At 46.7% G+C, this 25,046-nt stretch overlaps 1 protein-coding gene across 1 annotated transcript in view; it reads right to left on the minus strand.

The window, feature by feature from the left end:
- The window catches only part of LOC146811664 (serine protease 33-like), a 254,445-nt gene extending 229,772 nt beyond the window's left edge, over positions 1 to 24,673 (minus strand). The window contains exon 1 of the mRNA XM_085618638.1: positions 24,304 to 24,673. Within this exon, the coding sequence (XP_085474764.1) occupies positions 24,304 to 24,343 (40 nt within the window). The 5' untranslated portion in view covers positions 24,344 to 24,673. The remainder of the gene's footprint in view (positions 1 to 24,303) is intronic.
- Between the last annotated feature and the right edge of the window lie 373 nt (positions 24,674 to 25,046).

Here is a 25,046-nt window from a genome sequence, read left to right on the forward strand (position 1 = left end):
GGGCGCGGCCATCTTGTTTTCACTCTTCTCGCGGTGCATGATCGCGAGAAGAAAGACGTGATCGCGCGACGCATGACGTTACTGCGGGCGCGAACTGTCGCGAGACAGCGCAAATGGCTACCAACAATCCAACATCTCGTGGAGAACGCGACCGGATCGGGAAAACTTGTCGGCGAACGCGGGGATTCAGGTAAGGCGATCGTGCACGCGCAAGAATGTATTATTTTACAGCGCGAGCAAGAAACAAATTATCGCTAAGCTGTGGAATGCGGAAATTTTGACATTTTCGCGCTCTCCGCGGAACACGAAAATGTCAAATTATCGCAATTTCCGGGAGCGGAACGGAAATTTAGCCCAGGCCTACTAAATACCTGACCCTTCATTCAACTTTGCCATGTCAAACCCGCCGGAAGTAAACAGGGAAAATGCTAACGGCATGCACCTCACCTAGGAGATTTGGGGACTATTTTCTAAACAGAATCCCCATGTCATTCCACAGTAACCTTTTTTAGGTAGCCATGCGATTTCTACATCGTGTATAATAATAGGCGCTTTTTATTTCACTCTATAAATCATTTACTCCAGGCACGGTATTGTTACTCAACCGGTGCGATAAAAAACACCTGAATTCTGACAAACTTGGAATCAGGGTCTTAGGTGGACTGTATTTAATTTTAGGTCAGGATTTTGACTACTGACGCAATCAACATACCGTGATCTGGCAAACCTGATAACAACAATAGTTGGAGGCACAGGTAAATTAGTTGAATCCTATTTTATTGTATGGTATGGGGCATCTTGTCATGTTCAAATTGGCTGAATGGGACCACATAGATTGTGAGAAGATATGTTTAGTGCCATGGAATAATCTTGTTTTATTTCAGTAATGAGTGCCCCTTTAACCCTAGTGATTGCATCTTCTGATTATGTGTAGAAATGTGACACTATGTTTGAAGAACAGCATGCCTTACATGATAATTTTACGATACTGAGCTGTACAAAGAAACACATGGCAATACATTAGTAATTCTTTAGGTACAGCTATATTTATATTAATTTAATATATGATTATAGCACATTTTATAACATGTGCTTAGTCTATTTTGTTTCTGTTTTAAAATCGTCCCTGAAAATGCAGAATCAAGATTGTCCAGCTTCGATGGGCCCGTTGGTCAGGATATCAATAACAAAAATACCTCTTGCCATATAAATAGTGCCACAAGTTGATTTACAAATATATCTCTCCATTGGGTACACATTTTCTATTATTAACTCCAATTTTGTAAACAATATTTAGGACACTATGGGGCAGATTTACAAGCCCGATGCGCCACATTTATGCCGGCGTTGCGTCACTTCTGTGACGCAGCGGCGGCGTAAACCAGGTGCCACGTTTCGCCTTATTTACAACATGACGCATCTAGGGAGATGCGTCACGTTGTAAAGCCCTGCGACACATGAAACCTGCGTTAGGTTTCATGTGGGCGTTCCGGCACAGGGTGGGCGTTGCGTCGCATGATCGCCTCTTAAAAGTGACGCAGTGAAATCTACAAGATTTCACTGAGTCACTTTTACGTCCCTGCTACGTCAAAACCCTGTGCCTGCTTGAAGCAGGCGTAAGAAGTGACGCAGCATGTTAGGCATAGGGCATCCCTGCGCATTACTGGAGCCGCGTCGCGCTTGCGACACGACTCCAGCAATGCGCCGCCCTTACGTCACAGGATGCGACACGCATCGCCCTATCCTTGCGCCACGGTGCGCCGCAATGTAAATGCCACGCATTTGTGGTGGCGCAGGGAGGGAATTGCGTGTCGCAACTTTTCTGGCGCATCCCTGCTGATTTGCAGAGATGCGCCAGAACTCGTAAATCTGTCCCTATATTTTTGTCAAATTATATTTAGGCCATGATTTTCTGGTGCCATACCTAGGGATGAATGGTACAAAGGTCAGGTAAGTAAAAATGTAATGTGAAATGATAGAATATACAAGTGGTTGTTACCATGCTTACTTTTTTTCAGGTTAAACCAAACGTCATGCCCATAGTAACCCAAAGGTTTATATTTCATTTCTCATGCCAGTGATAGACATTCATACACTGGACATCATGTCTTCTCAAGAACCTTTTTTTTTGCCAAATTATTTTTATTTGTTTTCATCTCGATATATTTTACAGCATTCTTCCACCATAGTCATAATCTAGCAGCGTATCATAACAGACAACAGTACGTTTTCACCCGGAACTAAAACGCTCATACCCCTGACCCTAAACTCCCACTCGAAGGTACATGTGAATTTACTTTGACTGGTTACACATCAGCCAATGGATGCTATCCAACAAGGAAGGGAGATAATAGCGTATCAAAGGTGTCCTCTGTGTTGAGAATTCCCATTCAGTTTAGTTGAGGTTCTCATCATTTTTAGATCAAACATACCGGACTTGCAAAAGACATTGGGGCATATTCTCATGGACTTATCACCGCGTTAGAGGCACTTTATCACAGCCAAAATGGTGATAGATTTATCACCCTATTCACAAGCTGGTGCTAACAGCCAATATCGCCAGTTTTCCTGCGATAGCAGCCACAAAATCATCACCACGGATGACACCAGCAACTAACGCTAATGAGATACAGAGTAGGCGTACCTGTGCAAAAAGCCATGATAACACCACTTCGCAATATTCTCAACAACCAGCCAGATCGGCGATAAGATCCCAAAACAGGCAATAAAGCGTATTAGCAGCAGGGATTTAACACCTGCTCTTACCTGGTGTTAAGTCGGACACCAACCTGCACCATAAAAGGAAGCCCATCTCAGAGACACACCTGAAGAACAACAGATGCCATGGAGCTGCTGATCATGCAGCTCGGAGCCGCAAGGGGGCCACAACACCCACCGCCACCCCCCCCCCCCCGGACCACCAACCCGGACTACCACAGAGGCAGCGCAGACAAAGACAGAAGACCTTCAAAAAATGCACCAGCCTCACAGACTTAACACCAGAGGATGTCACTGCCCACTACAGGCTCAAAAGGACAAGCATCCTCCGCATCCTGACCATCGTTGCCCAAAGGCTGACGGTACCAACACAGCGGACAACCAACATCCCTCCGCAGACAATGCTGCTGGCTGTACTGTTTCTTCTTGGTTTTGCCCTTCACATCATTCCAGCACCTCTTCACCTCTTCCATTGTCCTCCTCAACACTGCAACTGCATTCACATGGTCCAAGATGGTCTGCCATATTTGTGTCTTTTTTGCCAATAACATGTTGGAGGTGACGAACAGTTGTTGGTAGTGGTCTATCACCTCCGTAACGATGATCCTGTTATCCTGCGGACTGAACCGCGTCTTCCTCTTTCTCTTCTCCTTGGCCTTCCCCGACCCGAGGTTCCTTGCTGGTCGTCTGTGGGGCTTATGGGGTTCGCGTTGTCTTGTGCACTCGGTCCGGGTGCATCCATGGTGCTTCGCAGTTTATTTATTTGTGTCTTTTTTTTCTGCTTTTATAGTGGATTTTCCCGCATGACGCGTGGGAATTGCAGGCCTGTCGCTGGTTATCACTGATTTTTGTATCGCGATTTGGGGCATCGCAACTTTTTTCACGTTCGTGTTTCGCAGTTTTTCAGTGTTGCGTTAATTTTAACGCGGACATTTGGCGAGTTATCGTGAGACTATCGCATGGTGCCGCTGGGTTGAGAATACAACGTTAACAAGGTGTTATTTTCCCGTGATAGACTGCGATGTGCAAAGTTGCGTTAAGCTAATTTTGCGATAATTATCACACATTTTTTAGAATATCTCCCATTATGTTGGCTTATCAAAAAAAGAGAGTGATTTGTAGCCTACCCATTGCTTACCATTTGTTGTCTTTACTGTTACTCTCATTTTCCTGCTTCAGATTGGATAGCTTGCCTTCTCCAGTTCCTGTCTGTCCCTTCCCTGGAGCATTGCCAATTAACTTGTGTTGTTACATTGCTAAAGTTTAGGAAACTATGGGCCATATTCTCTATGAAGTCACGGAGAGAGGCGTTAGCCTTCTTGGCTTAACGCCTTTCTCCGAAACTTCGGAAACGCGAGGCTGCACCCTATTCTCAAGGATATGGTGCAGCCTCGCGTTTCCCCCTGTGATGGCACTAAGTTTCACAACTTAGCGCCAGCGCAGACACCCTTGCACCAGAGTGCAAGGGTGTCTGCAAGCAGGAAGGTTTGTTTATGTACAGGAAGGTGTCCCTTCCTGCACATAAACAAACCTTAAATGCCATTTTGTAACTTACATGTGTGCTGCTTCATGCAGCACACATGTAAGTTACAAAACAGCATTTTAAAAAAAGGTTTGTTTATGTGCAGGAAGGGACACCTTCCTGTACATAAACAAACCAGGGCATGTTGCTTATTTCCATGTGTGCTGCACAAGGCAGCACACATGGAAAAAGCAAAAACGAGGAGAAATAAAGCATTTCTCTTCATTTCGCCACCTTTAGACCAGATTTTTCCTGTTCTTAAGTTTGGCGCTACCTCCTATTTACGCTGCCCTTGAGAATAGGCGGTAGAGTCAAACTCAATGGGTGTTGCGGGGGAACGCCTACCGCAACACCCACTGCATGCCCCTTTCACACTAAAAACAGCGTGAAGTGGACTCTATTCACAAGGCAGCGTTAAGCGCGTTAAGCCACTTAATGTGGCTTAACTCTGCCTTGTGAATAGGGCTAAGCCCCTATCGCCACAACAACATCACTGAGAGTGACGTTGTGGTGGTGATAGGGGCTTTAGAATATGCCCCTATGTATTGTTTTCTTTTTCCTTCGGAGTCCAAATACTTTCTTGCCCTCTCCAGTGTGCTTTTATCCCTCACTCAAACCCCCTTACTCTCAGGTTTGCTACCCCAACTACCCCAAGCTACTTTACAGTGACAAAGCAGAAGCAGAATCAGCCTTCAGACACCTACTCCAGCTAATGCTTCCTGATTTGACAGGGAGCATGACATCTGCCTTGACCTGGAAATGCAGCCTAGTGACTTGATGTGTCAGCTGCATATCACTCTTTGGGGCAGATTCTCATGAACGTGTGATAACCATCGCAAAAGTAACTTAACGCAACCTCCAACATCGCAGTCCATCGTGGGAAATTTACGCCGTGTTACCCAAATATTCAGAACACGGTGGTACCATTTGATAATCACCAGATAACGCGTCAAATGGGCGCGTCAAAATCAACGCCACGGCACAAAAATGTGAAACACAAACGCCAAAACAGCTGCAATGAGGCCTATTGCGATACAAAAAGTCGCAAAAACCAGCGGCAGGCCTGCAAATCCCACATGTCTGGTGGGAAAATGCAACAAAAACAACACACCAGAAAGAATGCAAAGTGCGTAGCAACATGAATGCACCCTGACCGAGCGCAGAGTCCAACGCGAACCTCACAGACCACCAGCAAGGAACAATGGGGTCGGGGAAGGCCAAGGAGAAGAGGGAGAGGAAGACGGGGTGCAGTCCGCAGGAAAAGAAGACCAGCGTCACGGAGGTGACAGAACACTACCAGCAACTGACCCACAATCAGACTATCTTGAATGCAGCCGGAGTGTCGAGGAGGCCAATGGAGGATGCCAAGAGGTGCTGGCATGACGTGAAAACCTAAACCAGGCCCAAAGCCGCTGCCAACAGGAAGGCAGCAACGGCGACAGGAGGTGGGACTCCTGTGCCACAGGAGGAGCTGGAGGAAATGGAGGCCAGTCATTAGAGTGGAGACAGTGCAAGGAGTTGGGAGTCCGGACACAGCTCGATAGGACCTGACACAACAACAACAGGATGAGGATCGAACACGGACTGGGGGCACAATGGCACACATGCACAATGATGTGTAGCACACTGCACAACCACAATGACCCAGGGAAATGTCCCCCATCCCCATGGCACACTGCAGCACACAGACATAGCAATCACAGCACATCCCATGACAATGTGGTACAAAGTGCAACACCTTTCACTGCAGAACAGGGGACACACCTGGGTCTGCCCATGCGCAGAAACAGGCCAATCACATTGGACAGAGCAGAGAACTGCGAGTTTCATATCAACCTCACATCAGTCATGTAGTCCAAATGTCCACTGTCTCTACTCAAATAGCCAGCACCACCCAAACAGTCACAATGTACATTGTCATACAGTCTGCATGTCTACAACAACAATGCGCCAACATTATTTGTCAACACAATGTAAACATGCATCTCCCCTTCACGTTGCAGAGGGACAAACAACACCTCCAGCCGGTCAGACCAGACAACCCATCGGTGATGACAGAGACGACCACCACACCTTCGAAACCAACGCCCTACAACAGCCCATGGACATCCCACGCAACCCACCACCAGGACCAGGGCAGACAAGCTACTTAGAGAAGAACCCAGCCCCTGCAACAGACCACACAGCATGAAGCACCCGCAAGCATGGCTGGCTCACAAGACTTCACCGACCCACACATGCCACCCCAATGCCAGGTGTCAGAACACTAAAAGGAGGCGGCCCAACAGGTACGGGTGTGGTCCGAACCCATGGAAGGCGAACTAGAACACATACGTGGGTGTCCATTACCCTTCAGGGACCACCTGCACCCCACAAAGGAGACCCACACTGCCATGGAGACACATGCAGATGCACATTCCCAGTACAGAACCACGCCCAGGGGCACGCACAAATCAGTCACACACCCACGTTAGCCCTGCTTATGACGGCCCAGTCCACTTCCCTTATAAATTGAGTGGGCGACGACAAAGCTACATGTCCAAGCTCTAACCCGCTGCCTGCGGTGACATGTCGGCATCCACTGTACACAGCACAATGTAATGTCGTAAAGCCCTCATGCATACAACAAGACCACAGGGACACACGCAGTTATTATGTCGCCCGGCCCCTTTATTGGCAGGACCACATGTACAGTGATGCCTGTGCTGGATGAGTGTGTTGTTAGTGCAAGCCAGCCCTCAGGGAGATGTTGGTGCTGGCAACAAATACAACAGTGAACACTATGAATATGGAAACAGACAACACCAACATTATAGGGACAACTGCGGAGCATCATAGAGGTAGCCGGAGCAAGTCCAGAGGTCACACAATGAGCAAACAGAAGTGTCTGTGAGTTGCAGTGCACTGAGTTTGGGGCACCAGAGCTGAGCATGCTCATGTGAGGAAAATGTCTAGGATTGTGTCCCTTCCGGACATTCCTGATGCAGCTGCAGTGGGGGGGTGTCGCACCTGCATCATCTTCCTCATCGTCGTCCAAGGCCTCCCACACTGCCTGAGGTGACATTGCTGCGTGAACTCTCCACAGCACATAACCTAAACAGTAATGGACGATGATTCGTGATGCACTGAGTTAGTGGCACCTGGAGTGCTGAGCAGGGGATCAGGCAGAAGATGGTATCCATGACAGGTGCGAGCAACTCCATAATTCTGCCAGTCCGACCGTTTCAACACTGGCAGTTGGTGCTTGGAGTTGGTCCTGGAGGTGGTGGTGTGTGCCTCCTGCGGTGATGAGATGTCTGGGCCGTTCAGGTCTCGATTTGATGTGTGAGCCCTGGTGGGCCGCAGTTGAGGCCAGATGCAGCAGACAGCGCAGGACCACAGACACATGGTGTTGATGACCCTAAAGCCATCGCCTCAGAGGCCATCCAATATCTCAGAAGAAGGGGTCCCGGACCTGACCAGCACAGAGTTAGAGGCTCCGGATGCACTGCATCCGGCACCGGCCCACTGCCATAGGACGGTGACTAGTGGTGTAGTCAGATGGGCCACGCGAGCTGAGCGGGTCCTCATCAATGTACGAGGTGCATGTGGCAGAGGGTTACAGAGGACAGTGGAAGGTGTCCTCCAGGGCATGATGCAGAGGGTGGAAGCTGTCCGGAAGCAGCAAATGGAGGAGTGGAATGCCACTGCATCTTTCTCACAACAAAGCTAGTATCACTGACATGATGGCCACGACAACCCCAAGTGCATGGACTCAGTCGCCACCAAAGTCCAACCAGAAAGTGTCCATGTGTCTCTGTGAACAGACTTAGTGGCACCGGGGCTGAAAGGGGATGCAGTCTGCGTTGTGGCCTGTACAATGACATCAAGTCAGCCATTAATAAATCAAGACTGAATTCAAATTGTGTGTGGCCTACTCGACCGCAGTGTAGGCCTGAGGCAGCAATAGAGTACGTCATCGAGAAAGGAGTCAAGCGTGCCTGTGTCGTGGAGGCAATGATGGTCTGAGGAGGCTGCCAAGGTCGCAGGCCTCAGGCTTGGAGCTTGCGCCGGCACGGGGTGAACCCTCCTTGACACACGCCGGTGTCGGCAGGTGATCAGTGTGGCCTGGCTGCGCTGGGTTGGGCCTGACGGGTTCGGGGTGCAGCGGGCCAGGGTACGGCAGGCGCACAGGATCGCAGGCAACTCTGCTCACGATGACGGTGTCAGCCTCGTGGTGGGGTGAGAGCCGCCACCCTGGCAGAGACGTTGGGCATTCTGGAAGAGGACCATGCCCAGGGCTACATGCTTTTTTATTCACACCCCTACACTGGCCTGGCGTACGCCGGGCCATCCCACTCTGCTCAACCCTAACGGGGGGACGTAACAGACAACATTTCCGCAAACTCCCCCACTGGCTGGGGTGACATGGTTGCGTCCACTATCCACTACACTCCATACACCAGTGGTGTATGTCGCCATGGATATGGGTGTGTTCTACATACTGCGGTCTGTCCAACACACATCTCTTCCACTCTTGGCATTGTATACTTTCCCAGTCATGGTTCTCCTGCCTCCTTCACACATGCCTGGTACCCACCTCTCCCCACATTCCGCTATTGTGTGGCTGAGGTGCCATGCCATTGATGGCTCATGTTCACAGCTTGCCCAGGTTACCATTGTAAGTTGTTCTGTCGTGTCTGGTGGGTGGGCATGTTGTTTTGCATGTTGGTTGTGATTTTGTGATGTGTGCATTGCTAGAGTTGTGAGTTGCATGGTTGTGGAGTTGAGGTGTGTGGGGTGTTCATTTGGAACTTGCCAAGGGGCTGTGCATTTCCCTAGGTGCCATCCTGGAGGCGCTGGTTGATGATGGACTGTTGGAGGATGAAGGAATTATGCACACTGGCTGGGTATTTGGCGACGACATTGGTGGAGATTCCACTGTGTTCGGATGTTGCCTGCACATTGATGTAAGATGTGTGCTTTCTGTTGCGGTGATTGTGTGCTGTGTCGCCAGGGGGCACAGGTAGGACATGTGTGCTGTGGATTGCCGCTAACACGTGCGTGCATCCAGCTATGGTGTATGGTCCTTACTTAGTCTCCAGCAGATCCTGTGCATTGTGGTGGATGTATAGATACTGGGGTACCAGGCTGATGATGGCATCCAGGACAGGTGTGAGGGACTTGGATGTGGCTGGTTGTGAGACTCCTCCGACTCTGGCGGTGTTGTTTGCGGGTATCAGAGGCCAACAGGTGCAGCACAGCCAGCAGCTTTGTGTGGGGTGGGATGTTGGTTGTCCGCTGTGTTGGTGCCATTGGCCTGTTGGGCGATGATGGTCAGGATGCGTAGGATGGTTGTCCTTAGAGCCTGTAGTGGGCAATTACATTATCAGGTGTTTGTTCTGTGAGGCTGGTGCGATTCCTGGGGGTCCACTGTCTTTGTCTGCACTGCCTCTGTCCGGGGGGTGTCCGGGGGGGTCTGGGAGGTGTCCACAGGGGGTTGGGGTCCTGGGGGTGGTGGCGGTGGGTGTTGTGGCCCTCTTGGGTGTCCAGGCCACATGATCAGTGGCTCCATGGATCTGTTGCCCTTCAGGTGTAGCTCTGGGCAGGACTCCCTTTTGTGGTGCAGGCTGTCGTCCGACTTTGCACCAGGTCTGAGCAGGTGTTAGTTTCCTGGTGCTAATGCGCCTTATCACCTGTTTTGTGTTCTTATCACCGATCTGGCTGGTCGTTGAGAATGTTGAGAAGTGGTGTTGTTGCTGCTTTTCGCACGGGAACGCCTATTCTGCATCTCATTAGCGATAGTTGCGGGGGTCATCTGTGGCGATGTTTTTTGCAGCTGCTATCACTGGTAAACTGGTGCTGTGGGCTGTTTTCACCAGCTTGTGAGTGGAGCGATAAATTTATTGCAACTTTGGCTGCGATAAAGTGCTGTTAACTTGGCGATAGCTCCTTGAAAATATGACCCTTACTGTTTACAGTGAGAGTCAGTGGTGCGCCATTGCCCTGTATTCCTGGGAAGTGATAAAAGATCAGCTCCGTTGAGATCACGCTGTGGCAGTGTGGAACGTGCATAAAACCGCATGGGAGGCAAGTTAGGAAATTCCTCAATCTTGTTTGTTTTTATCGAAATCCTGCCTCTATTTTTTACTATTCGTGCTTTATGTACCTTTTCCTCAAGCTGAAGGGTAAATAAGGAGTACTGCAAGAAGTTGAGATTGTTTTATTTCCCTGTGTGTTGGCTGTGAACGTTTTACTGCTTTATTACAGCTTTCTGTTTACATGATAGCATGGGAAAGTCAGATGGTGTAATCATTTCTACCAAGTCTAAATGTGAAACAGTGGAAAATCAAAAACGTGTATAAAACAATCGTATCAAAGTGCAAGGGCCCCCAGCGCCTTAACACCCTTGGGTAATTGTTTGCGCTTTACAAATACTGGACATTTACATTCACTTCCTCTTCTGTCCATTATGAAATGCTAATTTTCATTTTATTTGGTTTGCTGTATGGATAACAGAAACAATGCATATTTTTCAGATATGATTTTTGGTGTCTGAAAAGCAGTGAAATCTACAACCTTTATGTAGTTAACTCTAAAAAACTAATTGCAGGCTGTGTTGCAAGAGAGAGAGCATGTAGCAAAGTATAAATCATGGCAAAACTACAAATGTACCAAGTTCCCCCAAATCTAAAGCAGACATGGCCTTCCTCAGGTGCACTGATTTTCCTGAACTCATCAGGCTGCACTCACAAATTGAGCCACTGTTGAAACTGTTTTTTATGTTAAGCTCAGACCTGCACACATGATGAATGCCCTACTTAATTCCTATGCCAACCTAGGTCCAGAACTGCTCTAGGGGATCCCGAAAACTACCTCTGCAAGCACAATCGGATCCCACACTTTAAAAGTATTGCTGCCGCCTTCGTCCTTGGTAGAGAACCAACAGTCCATGTGGTATGACCTGGAGTTTGCCAGAACCATCAGAATCATAGACTAGGAAAATATGTTGACTGTGCTCACCTACCCACCAAAAGCTTTGTTTACTTTATTATTATAAAGCATAAAAAATGCAAACAGAAAGAAACTTGAAAGAGCATATAGAATTAACTAAACAATCAATAAATGGCATACATAGAACAAAACATAACGCCATATATAGAAAATCTAAACTGAAACCCAAAGTCCAACACAAATTAAAATTAAATAGACACAAATATACAAAGTGGCTAAGATTGTTACAGAAGTCAACAGGGACACACTGTAATGCACCCAAACTCTCCAGGCATATCTAACAACCAACAAGAACTACGGAGACAGGTTCACAGGGGCGCTTTAGCTTGTTTTTTTTATTTATTACCTCCTCTTGCCCCCACTTCAAGCTTCTCCCTTCCTCATCCACCCACTTCACATTTCTCCCACTCTCGCTTTGACTTCTCCCCATCAGATCCTCTGTTGCTTCTCCTTCCCTCCCAACCCAATTTCGTTTCAAGTTATTTCACGGGCTCAGCAGAGTCCAAAAAAGTGCTTTCACAAAAGTAAAAATTCAATTTTGATGAATAAATAAATGGAATGATGCCCATATTTACACATGCATGTGTAGTGACATTTACTTGTGCATAGGTCATAACGCATGCACCTACATACATTTGTTTCTAAAAGTCTTTATTAGCATTTTGGAAAAGCTTATACATTTGGCACAACTTGGTGCTATAATACAGTGTACAGTCCCTTACATTGAGCACCTGTTTGAGTATGGCATACGTTGAAGCATAAATGCAGGTAAGATGCCTCTGCTTCATCTTTGCACTCTACAGTCTGCTCATACCATTGTGTGCTGCTAAATAGCAGAGAGACTTATGGCCTCATACGAGTCTGCTAGTCCTCGGACTGCCAGACCCGTGGTGGGGCGGCGGTCTTCCGATCGCCACATTACAGCCTTGGCGGTCATGCTGCCCTTGGACCACTGATTCTGCCAGGCAACCACCATTCCCTGGTAGTAGTGCAGCGGGCTTGAGGCAGAAATATGAGTGGGAACGACTTTCCTCACCGCCACTGCCTTCATGGAGGTCTTTCCTCCATGAAACCAGTGGGGGTGAGGAATTAAAGAGCCCCTACAGGCACCCTTTGTGCCTCACTCCATGTGGGTGCACACAGGGGGCACAACATGTGCCACCCTGTGTGCTTTCCTGCCCAGTTGCAGCACAGCATGGACTTCACATTCCATTACGTGCTAGAACTTCCTTTGACGTTTCCATTGTGGTGTCTTTTTAATAGACACCGCAGTGAGAACGCCAAAGCAACCGCCCACCGATGACTAAAAAAGTCAGAATATGGCGGGCGGTTCTCACACGGGTTTGGCGGTGTGGCAGCAGGGGGGTCCCACTTCAGCACCACCAAACTCGTAATCTGGCCCTAAGTAGTTAAGGAAACATAAACAACAAAACTCAAATAGTCATAGACGTGCAACAATGAGTAGGCGTTGGGGGGAGGGGCACCTCCACATCCCCAAGGGGACACCACAGCATGGGGAGGGAGGATCTCATGAGATTGGGAGTGACAGGCAGGAACCATCAGAGTGCACTGCTAGGACGGTAAGAGCAGGATACTATGGTGGTGTGGGGTTGCAGCAGAAAGGAGAGAGGAACACCTCCAGGGCTTCCAGCCACTGATGGGCAAAAGAAATATATAAGGATAGAAATATAGCAGTACACCCAGGGATTCAAGGTGTCCTCTTGTCTTATTTGGCCTCCACCATGGATAGGTATCCTTCCCAGTCAGGAAGTGGGGTAGATCCATCGCAAGGCATACTGACTTTGCAGAGATGTTTTGCTCAGCCATTTCCCAGTGTGTAAATCTGAAACTCACAGCTGTAAGCGGGGGAGAGTGCTGAATTCCAGCACATGGCTATCCACCATGTGGCGAGAATTAGAGCTAGATCAATCATTTGTTGGGGGACTTACATTCACTGGAGCGGGTGGTGTGACCTGATAAACAATGTAGTACATCTTTCGCGAAGTGGTAACACAATGGATCCGAGATACGAATGAGTATCCCAGTAGGCACTGATAGAGGGGCAGCCCCACATCATATGGACAAAGTCTGCAGCATCAGCTGAAGATCGGGTCAGGTGATTCTCAGAGCCTGGATCCATTTGGGCTATCTATTTGAGGGTGAGATATGTATGGTGTAAATAATTGAATTGGGTATATTTAAGTCTAGAGTAGGAGGAGATGGTTTTAACCATCCATATGCATTGTGTCCATTTCTTGTCTGAAAGTATCACATTCAGCACAGCTTCGCAATGAGTCTTCAGAAACGGTAACAGCGTGGCACTATCAAAGATAGAGGCAGGTAATAGCCCATCTGGCCCCATGTGTCAGTACTGATGCAGAAATTGTGAAGACTTAGTTTCATCATGTGTCCTGTGCCAGACCCAGCACAATTGATGTGTTAGGGAAGCAAAGAGTATGAAGGATCCTGGTTGAATTCCAAAGTTGTTCACCTGGACCTCAAAGGAATATAGAACCTTGTCATCAAAAATATCCTCCCACGTGGTGAGTCCCACCTCTTTCCGCTAGGATACATCATCCCACAGCCAGACTGTAAAGCAGCCGGGCATCACCCAGAGTGGCAGACCCTGTGCACAGGGGGTCTGTTTAGAACACATTGTGGTATAGTTTCCCCAGCAGGTACTGGCCACCCACATGAGGATATTTCTGCCCCCTGTAGGGGCCACACTTAAGCCCACTATTCAAAAAAGAGGACACATAGAGGGAAAAATAGGCATCAAAGGTGCTCTCCACTCAGCATCAGTACCATATACAAAAAGCCCTTTTTGAACATTACACATCAAGTAAAGGTTTCTTTGGATCCCCCACTTCTTCCGTTGAAGTGGGGGAGGTTTTAGTACCTACTTATGAACAGCCCATATGTGTGTTTTCTTTCAAAACATTGAAGCAGGTCCAATGCAATGTGGTGAATCTTACAAATGTAATAAAAGTAAAGAATGTTTGTGCATATAGCAAAGACTGGTATGATAGTCCCACCACGCGAACCCTTCTTGTGTCTTTGTACTCTGTTAACACTCCCTTTTTGTAAAGGACCTTAAACACAACCCACTTTAACAGGGACCCAAAGTAACAAGTGAATACCCTCTCTAACAGAGGCATGTTTAGGTATGTTGAGATCAAGGCGGGCCGCTGCATTCTGCATCACTTGCACTCTGTGCAATAGAAATCATTAATATTCAAGTAGAGAGCATTACAATAATACGTCCTAGATGAAATTAAAGAAATGGCCACCTAGTGATGCATTTCAATTGAGGTAAATGGAAAACATTTCCTGAGTGTCCTGATTAGATGAAAACCCCTAAATCAATGTTCCATCTCTGATATACCTTCTCCCACCAATCAGTGCGTAGGCCATTGTAATTTGGCCGCCGCATAATGATACTCTTAGTTTGGGGACCTGAAACCACTCTGAGGCAGAGAGGCGTAACATTTGGTGATTGCTTCCAATCGCCTCCCATTGCCCCGTATCAGTGCAATCAAAAGTGAGCTTTGCCCAGTGAAAAAACACTTGTTCAAAAGGACAAGGATGGCAGAAAAGAAATATAGTAGTCGCAGGTGCAGCAGCATTTTGGAAATAGCTATGCGCCCCATAGGGGAGAGTGAGAGGCCTGTCCAAAATGGAAGGAAGCCTCTCTCGACAGACAATGCTCTACTGATATTGCCATCTACCTGGTCTTTTTCAGTGTGGTACACTCTAGTCCACAGATATTTAAAGGTGTCGTAACTCCAAGGGAAGAGGGTGTGGGAAAGCCTCTGTTGTTGCTCAATCATGGCTGCCGTCAGGCCTAAACGATCGGATTTGTCCCTGTTCACCATGAGGCCAAAGCCCCTGCCAAAGTAATGCAGTAGATCTATCAGGCGGAGGATGTTGCCTTCATCTGTGTAAAGATAAACCAATGTGTTGTCAGCATAAAGTGAGACCACATACCACTGGTCCTCGACCCAGATACCCCACTCTGGACACTGGCATGTAACACACGTGCCGGGGGTTCCATAGCCAGAGCAAATATGACAGAGGACAGCCCTGCCTTGTGCCACATTCAGTGTGTAGTGGCTTAGATATGATACTTCCCAGGTCAGGACTCTCAGCCCCATCCCAAGTCGGCAGAGGATTCCTTCAATTAAGCTCACCCCAGAGTGTTTAAAGCCTTTTCTTATGTTGAGGGCTCCTTCCCAGGAATTAGCGACCGACTCTCTCGGCCAGTCCATAATCACGAAAAGGTGGCGCATGTTTAAGAAGGTATTCCTACCGAGAATGACACCATTCTGATCTGGGTGTATTAGTTGTGTTGCAAAATGTATCAATTTATTAGCCAGTACTTTCCAGAGAATCTCAAGTCTGTGTTCAAAAGGAACAACAGGCAATAAGTCCTCGGGCGAAGACTAATTAGGGGGGAGATCCCCCACTCTGGGCCCCCGATGTCATCCTCCATGTAGTGCTCCAATGCAGGCAGCATCAGCTTGATTGAGTCACAAACAAAGGGAGGGAAGCCCCTCAGTTGCTGCTCTCCTCCTGGGGCCCCAAATGCACAGGTGATGAAGACTGTGGGGGAGGGGTCATCCACAAGGCCTTGTCTGAAGGGCCCAGGCTGGTTGGGTGCAGTGACAGTTAGGTGTTGCAGGCCCTGATGTCGGCTGTGTCTCAGACAAACCCTCCTAGGCTTACTATTATGGGAGACTTTAATTATCATTTGGAGGCTAATAATACTGACAAAGACCCTTACCGCCTCATTATGGAGTTGGGATCAGATGGCCTTCTACAGAAAGAAGGCACTCCCACACACTCGGCGGGTCATAACCTAGATGGCCTCTTCACTAACAATGATGCCATAATTTCTAAGGAGGTTCTTCCGTTGGTATAGTCGGACCATCATTCAGTTTTATTTGACATCTGTCTGCTAAAGGTGATTTCCACATACCCTAGGAAGCTGTCTCCCAAATATTTTAGAGCATGGAAGAATATAGACCAGGGGCTTCTTAGACAAGATTTAGTAGATACTAAGCCAGTCCTCTCTCAGGATCCAGAGCAGGCAGCTTTGAGCTATTCAGATTGGCTTCATACTTCTTTTGCTAAACTATAAGATAGCCTCCAAAAATAGAAGTACACCCTCAGCTCCATGGTTTTCGGAAGCCTTGAGGCTTGAGAAACAGCATTGTAGGAATCAGTAGAGACGCTGGAGACAGGACTACAATAGCCAGGAAAAACATCTTTATAAAGAAGCCTTGTCTAATTATAAACATCTCTTTTTTTAGGAGAAAAGCAGCTACTTTATGAGAGAAATCGAAGCTGCTCAAGATTCTACTAAACACCTATTTCAGGTGGTATTCAAGCTTGAGACATCTTCTCTTAATCTGTCAAATTTAGCGACTCAATGATTCTGCAATTCCATTTCCATTACCTTTCAGGCTTAAGTAGATTCTATCTATTCCAAGTTAAACACTTCATCTGTCCCCCCAACCAGTTCGGGTTGTTTCACTGAATCTTTAAGTAATCTCTCCTTAAGTGAGTTTACCCCAGTTTCTGCAGAGCTAGTAGCGAACCTATTGAGGGCGGCTAAATCAGGTTCTCCTTCGGACCTGTGTCTGCCCGCTATTCTAAGGAACTCTTCGAAGCTAATTGGGCCAGTTTTGCCAAATATTTTTAATTCTATGTTCATGGCCGTTGTCTATCCTTCTCAATGAAAAAAGATCTTCTTTTTTGGCATTACCAAAGAAGTCAAATCTGGATCCAGATGACACAAAAAATTATCGAACAATTGCACATTTGCTGCTGCCCGCCAAATTAGCTGAACAAATCATAACTGATCAACTGACCCAATATATTCAGGCCCACAATTTGCTGGATGAAACGCAATTTGGCTTCTGAAAAATCCATAGTACAGAAATTGCCCTCATTAAAGCTGAAGAGGAAATAAGTTTCGCATTGGATAGGGATGGTGCAGCGGCGCTGGCTCTTTTGGACCTTTCTGCTGCCTTTGATACTGTTGATCATGGCCTCCTGATCAACCGTATCTCCTCCTTAGGTATAAGGGACAAGTCTAAAGCTCTGTTAGCATCCTTCCTATCCAGCAGAGCCCAATCATTTAAGTTTTTCTCTTCCATGTGGAATCCCACAGGGCTCCTCCATCAGCCCTTTTCTTTTTAATATCTATGTGACCAACTTGGCATGAGGGATCAAATCGTCTGGCTGAGGTCTTACATCTTACTCAGACGATACGCAAATTGTTTTTGCCATCCATAAAGATGGAGACAGGGTCTTGTCCAGCTTTCACGAGGTATGGTGTCAGTGAGTACCTGGATGGACAATCGCTGCCTTAAACTAAATTCTTCTAAGACTGAAGTGATTGTGTTTGGAAATCTTTCTCCAGCATGGTCTTCTCATTGGTGGCCAGACAATCTTGGACCGCCTCCTGTTCCAGTAACCAAGGCAAAGAATTTTGGGGTCATTCTTGATGATAAGCTTTCTCATAAACACCATGGTAACTCAGAAGTCAGTTCATCTTTTTATATTCTTAGAATGGCCAAGAAATGTTTCATTTCATTCCTATGGAAGCTAGACAAATGATCCTATCAGCCTTGGTTCTGTCTAAGGTAGACTATTGTAATGGTCTTCTGATTAACGCTCAGCAATCTATCTTGAATAAATTGCAGTTAGTGCAGAATGTTGCTGCCAGACTACTGTCTGGGACACCGAAATGTCATTCTATATCTGAGGTCATTATAGAGCTGCACTGGCTGCCTATCAGAGACACAATAACATTTAAGGCACTGTGTATTGCCTATAAATCCATACAAAATATAGGACCTGAATTCTTGAAAAAATCCTTAAAAATGTACATGCCGAATAGGTCATTGCGCTCGACTGGTGCAAATCTATTGGTTGTTCCAAGAACCCATAAATCTAACTGGGGCGACAGAAGCTTTGTGGTGGCACCTGCCAAGCTTTGGAATTCTCTCCCCTGCCAGATCAAAGATCTGCCTTCACTTTTTATGTTTAGGCAAAGACTAGAAATTTGGCTTTTTTGATAATTAGGTTCTTTAAAATGTGTCTTTCTCTTTTCCTTGGGCTCTGTTTCATGAGTAGCTAGCGCGGAGAGACCTTTGTTGGTATTTGTTCACTCTATAAATAGTTATAACATAACAAAAAATAATGAGGCCACCGAGCAGGGCTCGGCAGTCCAGCCGGTATGGTCGGTACTCAGTCACAGTCAAGCATCCAGAGGGCCTCACCCCTCAAAGCACAATCCACTCTGATAGCAGAAAGGCAAGGCCTACACGGTGGATCAAGCTCCCCTTCATTGGAGTGGACCCGGCCCAGCTGAGGAGCAGGGCACGCCCACACCCAAGGTTGTAGCTTGGCGGGTGTCAACAGGCTGCTGTGCTGGCATATCAAGTCCCGTGCCAGCTGATGATTGCTGGAGGCCTGTATCACCCTGTCGCAGGCCTCAGAGATGCAAGTAGCAGAGAGTAGGGTTGTGTGGGCAGCAGGATCCTTGTAGGATCGATGGAGATGAAGTGGGCTCAAGGACCTCAATTCATTGCGACTTACTCTGTTGCCATACCCCCATGCATGCGCATATATATTCACACAACACATACATATTCACACAACCTCAACATATCATGTTGCCTAGTCCAGCATGGACAATTTCACATCATTGTACCTTTTTTATGCTAATGCTGCACAACATCAGAAAAAGAGCATTTCTTTTTACTGATGCTGCACATCATTGGCAAAAAGCATTCACTAAGACATTGACAAAGCCAGTAGTCAAAAAGGCAGGTCATATGGACTTGCCCATTATTTTCCCAGTGTGATCACATACCATTGTCCATTGTCGGTAAACCAATGAACGGTTAGTGGCGGATCCCTCTTTTCCAAATTCAGGGCAACTAATTGTCTCTCTGTACCCCTCATATGGAAAATGAATGTGTGTTCCTGGTGAAGCATCCTCTCGAAGTTATCAGGGCTCAATCCCAGAGTGACAATTGCTGCATCTGCCGGGACTGGGTTACCTTACCCAAACTTCTTTATTGGATGAAATTATTCAGGTGGTGGCATTAAATTTGTAACTTAACCTTGAAACTTCGGAGGTCTCTCTCATTGCAGCTTGGTTCATGCCATATAAATCATGGTGATCTGGGAAACAATTTTGTGCATAAATGCATTCCTTTTCGCCTTGGTGATCTGTGTCTACATTAGTTGTCTGTTGTTTGAAACTTTGGGGCTTATTACGATGTTGGGAGGACGTCCGTTGTGTATTGGAAAGCGCCTGACCTTAGGTCGGCTGTTCCGATAGCAGTTTTTGGATGTGACCGCGCATAGGGCAGTTTGAAGCATCCATTTTTCAATAGAAGCTTGTTCAGCAGGCGGAAAAGGCCCGCAGCAAAAGCTTGCATTGAAAAAAGGATGTTTTGAAATATCCATGCACTGAGTGGCAGACACCACCTGGTGCCTGCCTCACTGTGCAGGGATATTTAGGAGGTCATCATAGGCACCCCTATGCCCCAGAGCAAAGGGTCAGGAGGTAAGGGGGCCCAAATAGGGGCCACCAATGCTGCTTTCCGACAGCCTTTCCATGTCAGAAAGGCCAACATGGAATGGCTGTCGGAAACTAACATCATAATCCTGACGTCGGAGCTGCCGTCATTAAGGGATTATGAAGGGTTTCCGAAGCACAGACGAGCTCCTTGAGCCGTCGGAAAGCGTCAGACGGTCCCTTTGCCTGCTGCCTATGACCGCACGCATTGTAATGTGTTGATCAAACTGCAGCAGCAGATGGTGGCCGGACTTCCATCATAATCAGCCCCTTAGTAGGAACAGCTGAATTTTACTAATCGAAGAACTGAGGTTATACTTTTTAACATATTTTCTAATGATGTGACCGAGTTATTTTGGTGGACTGCTTTGGATGTCTGTTGAGAACATCCTGCAATTTTGTATGTGCAACTTGCTCCTTATTTATGGCTCTTTTATCTCATCCATTTACTTTCCCTTATTTATCAATATATATTAATTCTAACCCTGGGCAGAGTTAGCGGAGTTACACTACGCGGAACTCTGCGAAGTGCGAAAAAAAATCAGCCTCACTACGTGGAGCTCCGTAACCGGCGGAGTACGATAGAAAAATGCCATTCGCGGTGATTGCACAGTGCTGGATGCTTGTCCTCACTGTGCAATCATCGTGAACGCACCATACACAGCGCAAGCGGTCTCTGCTTTCCTTTTCTGCCGCTCGAGTAGATTTTCACTCGAGCGGCAGCTTTCTCAATGGACTGTTTCGCAACACGCATGGTTGCGAGCATACGCGACCACTCGCAATGAAAAACATGACACCCCCCCCCGCGTTGAGAAATCTCCCCGGGAGGTTGATTTTCCACACTCGCGCTCGCCAACTTGATGTTGCCAATCGCAAACCAGGAAAAATCTTGCCAGAGGTTGATGTTCCTCGAGGTCGCCAACTTGACTTTGACGAATGCGAGCGAGGTAAAAAACTCCGCTCCACTACGTGGGCAGAGTTTTTCGGAACTCCGCGAGCTCCGAGTAACACGGAGTGCAAAAAACTCTGCAAACTCCGCTAGCGGAGTAGAGTTCACTGCCCAAGGTTAATTCATTCTTTATTCTGTTATTGTCATTTTAATATCTTATTTTGTACATTTATGGTATACTTGCTAAGCTGTATGAATTTCAATAAAATATGTTCAACTCAAAAAAACGAATTCTTCCAACAGACCGTAATGCATTATTGGCTCTGTATAGTGTTGTGACAGTAATGCGACACTACACAGCACTCCACAAGAGTGGTTGATTCAAAACACAATCCTCACAGCAAAACCCAACCTTATCTTACCTACAATATTTCAATACCCAAGTAGGAAATAAAACAGGAACTAAAACGTGCACTCTTGCGTGTACCATAGCACAAAACAAATTCGCAATGAAACTGCATTAATTGACGTAACATGACCTTGACATGTTTTAAGAGTTATGAATAATGAAAAGTAGCAAACCGAGGGAAGTTTATAGCAATCAAACAAATGAAATACCCCACGCTAAATAGCAATGAGCAGTGAAATGTGCAATTCCCTGATCCCTGTGCCTACAGCAAACGGTTTACAAAAGAATTAGGCGCAAGTTGAAGTGTGCCACACATTTTCAAACTTGTCTGTGATTGTTGAACATCTTTAAGAAATGCTTCGATTTGCTAGGCAACATCAACTTTAAAGTGAAACTACCCATATCGAATGGCTCTGTAATACATGTATGCCTGCAATAAATATGAGGGAACCTGTCTCTAATTTTCTTGTTACTGTCTTGCCACCTGTAATAAGAGCTCTGCCTAATTATTCAACCGTAGTAACTTATTATAGTTGATTTGGGACATCACAATACCTGCAACCATACCCAGCAGAAGTGTGAAAGACAGGTTAGGCAGCTCAATGACAATGCTGTATCAACAATCAAATAGAGAGCTAACTTTTTCAGAGCCATGTTTCCTTGAAATGAGTGCTTATTAGCAGTTAGGAAAGATATCAGTAATTTATTATTATGGCACAGCTAGAGTTTATTACAGCAAAGCAGGTTTCATTCTTATTTTGCCCCACATTCTGAACTATATTTCAGTTTTTTTTAAAGTGACTTACTTGAGACTCCATGGGGCTTATTTATGAGCCCTTACATCACTTTTGCGCAGCCGTTGCGTCACTTTTTATGAACCACCAGCGGCGTGAAAAATGCGCCATGTTGTGTCATATTTACAAAGTGACACATCTAGGTAGATGCGTCACTTTGTAAACTCCTGCGCCACATTATACCTACACCAGGTATAATGTATGCAGGGTGGGCGTTCCGACGCAAGTAAGCTTCGTAGAAGTGACGCAGTGAAATCTATGAAATTTGCGGCGCCCCTTCTAGGACGTAAATAGGTCAATATCTTACACCTGCTTCACAGCAGGATTAAGACTGATTCAGGCACATTTGAAATGGGACTGGTCCGCGTGAAATGACCCATTGCTGAAGTTGCGTCACTTTTGGGACACACTCCAGCAATGCGTAATTTTTGCGCCTACAGATACATCAGAAATACTGACGTATCTGTGACTCCTTGCGACATGATGTGTCATATTGTTAATATGACACATCATTGGTGTCGCAAGGAGGGCGCAATGAAATGTGACGCATTGCTGTTTTCACGCAGCTATGCGTCACTTTTCATCAATGAGGCCCCATATGTTTTAATCAGAAATCCCTGGCTGCATATTGTGTTGTTTACTTTTGCATGATATAGACTGCATTTATTCTACATATCTGCAACCATACTATCTCTTTTATGTGAAGCGGAAAAAGACACAGATTTAAGGTTTTTGAGGAAATCTTCATGACGTGTCCATGCAGTATAAGGAATAAAGTACCCCAGGCGTAAGTTAAAAAGGTATTCCAAATCTCTCGCATTCCACTACCTTCTAAAGGGCCTTAGCCTGTGTTCACTTGCTTCAAGAAGGTTCTGGATCTTGTGGTATCCTTATAATGTACAATAGAGGACAGTGGGACAAAGTCATCGGAGCAATATCTCTTCATGTTGTGCCTCTTGGTAAAAAAGAAACATTGTGCCTCAGGGCAGATTGCAGAAAAACATTATCTCAGGAAAAAAACAGAATTCCAGCCTCATACACAACAGAGTAAACACATTAAAGAAGCTTTACATTCATCTCCACAGCATTAGTGTAGTTGTCTTTCTCAGAAGGACTTATGGCTGCTTTTGAGGGGAATTATCAGCCTTTCCAGCCCTAAAAGCAACAACTGCCTTACAGTCTGCCAATGTATTGTGTCCCCTTTAGCCAGTCGAGCCAGACTGAGCCCAGATGAATACGAACAAAAAGTATTTTCTGAGCCCAGTGGAAGAAGATCTCAAACTCTTACCTGTGCCTAGGTGAAGGAGCTACAAACTCTTTAACTATGCCTTGGTGAAGGAGCTACAAACTCTTGCCTCTAGCTAGGTGAAGGAGCTTCAAACTCTTACCTGTGCCTAGGTGAAGGAGCTACAAACTCTTTAACTAGGCCTTGGTGAAGGAGCTACAAACTCTTACCTGTGCCTAGGTGAAGGAGCTACACATTCTTACCTGTGCCTAGGTGAAGGAGCTACAAACTCTTTAACTATGCCTTGGTGAAGGAGCTACAAACTCTTACCTGTGCCTAGGTCAAGGAGCTACAAACTCTTACCTGTGCCTAGGTGAAGGAGCTACAAACTCTTACAAACTCTTACCTGTGCCTAGGTGAATGAGCTACAAACTCTCACCTGTGCCTATGTGAAGGAGCTACAACCTCTTACTTGTGCCTTGTTGAAGGAGCTACAAACTCTTAACTGTGCCTTGGTGCAGGAGCTACAAACTCTTACCTGTGCCTAGGTAAAAGAGCTGCAAACTCTCACCTGTGCCTAAGTGAAGCAGCTACAAACTCTTACCTGTGTCTCACTGAGTGAGCTACAATTTCTTATGTGTGCCTCGGTGATGGAGTAACAAACTCTCATGCGTGCCTACCTGTGGCTAGGTGAAGAAGCTACAAACTCCTACCTGTGCCTACCTGTGCCTCGGTGATGGAGCTACAAACTCTTACTTGTGCCTAGGTGGAGCTACAAACTCTCATGTGTGCCTACCTTTGGCTAGGTAAAGAAGCTACAATTCCTACCTGTGCCTAGGTGAAGGAGCTGCAATCTCTTACAAACTCTTACCTGTGTCTCGCTGTAGGAGCTTCAATTTCTTACCTGTGTCTAGGTAAAGGAGCTACAAACTCTCCAGTTTGCATACTCGTGGCAAAGCAAAGAAGCTAGAAACTGCCATCTCTGCCTCGGTGAAGGAGATACAGACTGTCCAGAGTGCCTACCCGTGGCTAGGTGAAGAAGCTATAAACTTCTACCTGTGCCTACGCGAAGGAGCTACAAGCTTTTACCTCTGCCTAGGTGAGGATAGGAAAAATCTTAACATGTGCGCAAGTGAAGGTCGGCACAGACTTACCTGTGCAGAGGACCGCAATCAGCGAGGCTGGTACAGCCATCTCCTCTTTCCTATTGTCCCGTCTGCCTCAGGTACAACAATTGGTCTGATCAGCTGTTTAAACCATCGACTGAGCAGGAAGATGTGCAGCGAGCCGGAAGACAGGGTCCCAAGAAATGGTTACTGTAGGGATGAGAGGCCACAGGAGTGTGACGTGCAAACGGCTCTTGCCTAGGAGGAAGTTGTACGGCTGCCCAACTGTGAGAACAAGGGAGCCGGCTGGAGATTCTATGGATAGAGACAGGTACAGACACCTGACAGAAGCCAAGACACCTGAAAACAGAAACTAAGGCACAGGCGAAGAGGAAGGAAGCACAGAAAAAGGCCTTCCAGTGAGAGCTGACCACGCACGTTTTCTTTTTCCTCACATGTGACTTACAGAGTTGGTTTGACAAACCTGTTTTACCGTAGAGGAGCTGAAGAATGTTTCACCTAGACCAACCCAACCATGCAGGCCTGAATTCCGCGGTGATTCGTTTTAGACAGCAATTATTGAGGGTTTGTGCTTGAGGTCTTTTTCCATCATATGTTAATCCCTACATGAAGGGCAGACTCCTTGAGGGCCGTGTATCATATTTTACCCTGCGTCATAAGGCTCGGTCCCTCCCTGCAGCGAGGTGTCTTCCTTTACCTCTGATGGTGGAGAACGGGGCACTCTTCGGGGAACCGAGGCAGCGCTGCGTTTGGGGAGAGGATGTGGTCCG

This window comes from Triturus cristatus, chromosome 7 (assembly GCF_964204655.1).
Source record: "Triturus cristatus chromosome 7, aTriCri1.1, whole genome shotgun sequence".
In the NCBI taxonomy this organism is placed as follows: Eukaryota; Metazoa; Chordata; class Amphibia; order Caudata; family Salamandridae; genus Triturus; species Triturus cristatus.